At 62.7% G+C, this 3,344-nt stretch overlaps 1 protein-coding gene across 1 annotated transcript in view; it reads left to right on the top strand.

Moving 5' to 3' along the window:
- The window catches only part of AIM1L (absent in melanoma 1-like), a 7,724-nt gene extending 4,892 nt beyond the window's left edge, over positions 1-2,832 (top strand). Inside the window, exons 11-19 of the mRNA XM_010003692.1 lie at positions 26-172; positions 292-324; positions 433-545; positions 689-818; positions 996-1,135; positions 1,255-1,378; positions 1,935-2,093; positions 2,471-2,630; positions 2,744-2,832. Of these exons, the coding sequence (XP_010001994.1) occupies positions 26-172; positions 292-324; positions 433-545; positions 689-818; positions 996-1,135; positions 1,255-1,378; positions 1,935-2,093; positions 2,471-2,630; positions 2,744-2,832 (1,095 nt within the window). The remainder of the gene's footprint in view (positions 1-25; positions 173-291; positions 325-432; positions 546-688; positions 819-995; positions 1,136-1,254; positions 1,379-1,934; positions 2,094-2,470; positions 2,631-2,743) is intronic.
- The last annotated feature ends 512 nt before the right edge of the window (positions 2,833-3,344 follow it).

Raw genomic sequence — 3,344 nt, 5'->3', positions numbered from 1 at the left:
GGGAATGGGGTGTGTGCTGAGCCAGCACCCACGTTTTCCTGGCAGGTGGGTGGCCTACGAGGGCACCAACTTCTCTGGCGAGCAGTACATCCTGGAGAAGGGGGTGTATCGCAGCTGCGAGGACTGGGGCGCCACCGACTGCCGCATCGCCTCGGCACAGCCCATCCTGCAGGTGACAGCAACAGGCACCCCCCCACACACCCCACACCCCCAGCCACGGGTGTCAGTGGCCAAGGGGCTGGTGGGGATCCGGGGCAAGATGCCAACCAGCCCCTCTCTGTTTGCTTCCAGGTCGGGGAACACAACCTCCATTTCGTCTCCAAGGTCAGGGGTGGCAGATGGGGAGGGGGATGTGACACCCTCCCCCAGGGGATGTGGGGTGGTGGTGATGCTGTGCCCCCCTCACTGAGCCCCTCTGCTCCCCCTCCCCAGATCCTGCTCTTCTCAGAACCTGACTTCTTGGGGGACCACATTGCCTTTGAGGAGGATCAGGATGCCCTTCCTGACACCTTCGTCCCACGCTCCTGCAGAGTCCGGGGGGGCAGGTGGGGTGTCCCCAGGCCCTGCTGCCTCCAGCCTGGGACACAAACAGGGAGAGGATGGGCAGGGCAGGGGTGCTGGGGGGCACAGGAGGGATGGATGCCCACCATGATGGCCGTGTCAGCCCCGTTGTGCTCTTCCCCACCAGCTGGATCCTGTTTGACGGGCAGGACTTCACGGGGGAGCAGCACGTGCTGTCAGAGGGCGAGTACCCCACGCTCAGCGCCATGGGCTGCCTCTCCTCCACTGCCATCTGCTCCTTGAAGAAGGTCCCAGTGGTGAGTTCCAGCCCCTCCTTCCCTTCCCACCAGCAGGACCCCTCCAGGAACCCCGTTTTTCCCCTTCTGTGGGTATCCCCCTGCAGGCTCTCCAGCCTTGGTGCCTTTCTGCACCCCTGGGTGCTCAGTCATCCTGCTTTTCCCCCCTTCCACCTCATCTCTTACCCCATCCTACAGTTTTTCTCAGAGCCTTCCATCTTCCTGCACGGGCTGGAGTGTTTTGAGGGGAAGGAGATCGAGCTGAACAACGAGGTGAGGAGTCTCCAGGCAGAGGGGTTCAACAACCACGTGCTGTCGGTGCGAGTCAAAGGCGGGATGTAAGTGAGCCCCAGCCCTGCCCTCCCCCAGCTGTGGGTGCCACCTGCCTGGGTGTGACTGTGCTCTCTGCCTGTCCCATCCCATCCCATCCCATCCCATCCCATCCCATCCCTCACAGCTGGGTGCTGTGTGAACACGGTGACTTCCCAGGCAGCCAGTGGCTGCTGGACTGCACTGAGATCACCAACTGGCTGACCTACAGTGGGCTCCAGCACGTGGGGTCCCTCTACCCCATCCGCCAGGTGAGTGCTGGGACAGGATGGGGTGGGGAACCCCAAAACCTGGAAGCAGGTGGCTCACATGGAACTAAAGAGCTGCTGGTCCTGATGGCCAGGAGGAGGATGTGGTAGTGGCTGTGGGTGAGCTGGGAGAGGCAGATGGACATGGCCAGGGGATCAGCAGGACACAGCCATGGCAGCTGCAGCACACTGCTGGCAGCTCTGGCCCATGCAAGGTCCCACCAGCCCAGCACTGTCCCCCCAGTCCCTGTCCCCTGCCCTGGGAGTGGCAGCCTTGGCAGTGAAAGGCTCTCCAGGGGCAGGTGCCTTGCAAAACACCCAGGCATCCCGGAGCTGTGCCCGTGCCAGCCAGGAGAGACAGCCCAGGGCCACAGCTGTCACCTGGGGAGATGCAGGGAGCCCTGAGGGGACAGGCAGGACCCTCCCAGCAGCCACCCTGGGAGAGCAGGGCCCTCCCTACTCAAAGCCACCAGCCGAATGAAGTCCAGCCATTGCACCCGGGGCCAGAGGTGCAGGCAGCTGAGCTTTTTGGTGCAAAAAAGGGTTTCTCTCTTGCCAGAGACGGATCTATTTCCGCATCAGGAGCAGGGAGCTGGAGCTCTACCTCTCTGTCCCCGACGACGTGGAGGACATGAAGGCAGGACGGGTGGTGGTCTCCAGCCTGAGTGAGCAGAGCAGCTCCATCTGGTACTACGAGGATGGGCTGATCAAGAACCAGGTCAGGGCTCACCTGTGACAGCCAGAGCCAGGAGGGGACCTGGAGAGCCCCAGGGAGGACCTGGTTGGACTCCTTCTGGGTTCTCCCCATGCCCCAGAGATCTTTTCAGGCTGAAACAGCCTTTCCCAGCATCTCTCCTCAGCCTTGTTCCTGAAGATCAGTTGATTCTGTCCTCCCCAAGTCTCCCCTGAAGATGTGAAGGCATTTCTGCCTCCCTTCAGGCACCCTAATCACCCCCTCCTCTCACTGAGGGCTTTTCCTGCTCATCCCATGTCCCAGCTGCATTTACAGGGAAACCCCTTAGAGCCCCAAGCCTCTGTGCTGGGTGGAGGTGCCAGAGAGGAGCAGGCTGACCTGGCCACCACCACTCCTTGCAGGTTGCCCCCAACATGAGCCTGCAGGTGATCGGGCCGGCCGGGAAGGGCGCCAAGGCCGTGCTGTGGTCTGAGACCCGGATGCCCCGTCAGACCTGGAGCGTCGACGCTCAGGGACGGATCCACAGCCAGATGTTTGAGGACATGATCCTCGACATCAAGGGTGAGGCCTCGGCACAGGAGCTGCTGCTTTCCCTGCAGGAGATGGGGCAGCCACCCCCTCCCTGCCAGCAGGAGCAGGGATTCCCCTCCTGAATCCCTCCCCTCTCCCCGCAGGTGGCCGATCCTACGACCGGGACCATGCCATTGTTTGGGACATGGCTGAGGAAAGACCCACGCAGATATGGGACATCCAGGTGCTATGAGGGGCTGGGCCTGTGGCCCTCACACCCAGGACTTCCACGGAGCAGGATGGAGACACCCTGCCTAGGGACAGGAGGCCTCCCACCCCACACCCCCCTCTCCTGTCTATGCCTCACGAAGGACACAACAGGCACAGAACCCTCTGGAGAGCAGCAGAACCCCTCCCTCACTGCCTTCCCCCTCTGAACTGTATTTATGTATGTAAGATACAGACCTGCTCGCCCAGGTCAGCTCTGCTTGGGTGGTTGGTGTCCTTGTCCTCACCCTGGCCACAGCCTGGCAGCCCCACCTCAACACCTGTGCCCCTCACAGGTCTAATCCTGCTCCCGATATGAGAGCCCAGCACCCTGCAGGCCCTGCCCTCTCAGCACAGACCCGCACCCTGCAGGCCCTGCCCTCTGAGCACAGACACGCACCCTGCAGGCCCTGCCCTCTCAGCACAGACCCGCACCCCGCAGGCCCTGCCCTCTCAGCACAGACCCGCACCCTGCAGGCCCTGCCCTCTCACCGACCC

Source organism: Chaetura pelagica, unplaced genomic scaffold, assembly GCF_000747805.2.
Source record: "Chaetura pelagica isolate M959 unplaced genomic scaffold, ChaPel_1.0 scaffold698, whole genome shotgun sequence".
NCBI classification, from domain to species: Eukaryota; Metazoa; Chordata; class Aves; order Apodiformes; family Apodidae; genus Chaetura; species Chaetura pelagica.
The sequence above is the reverse complement of the archived record's forward strand: the minus strand, read 5'-3'. Positions and strand labels throughout refer to the sequence as shown.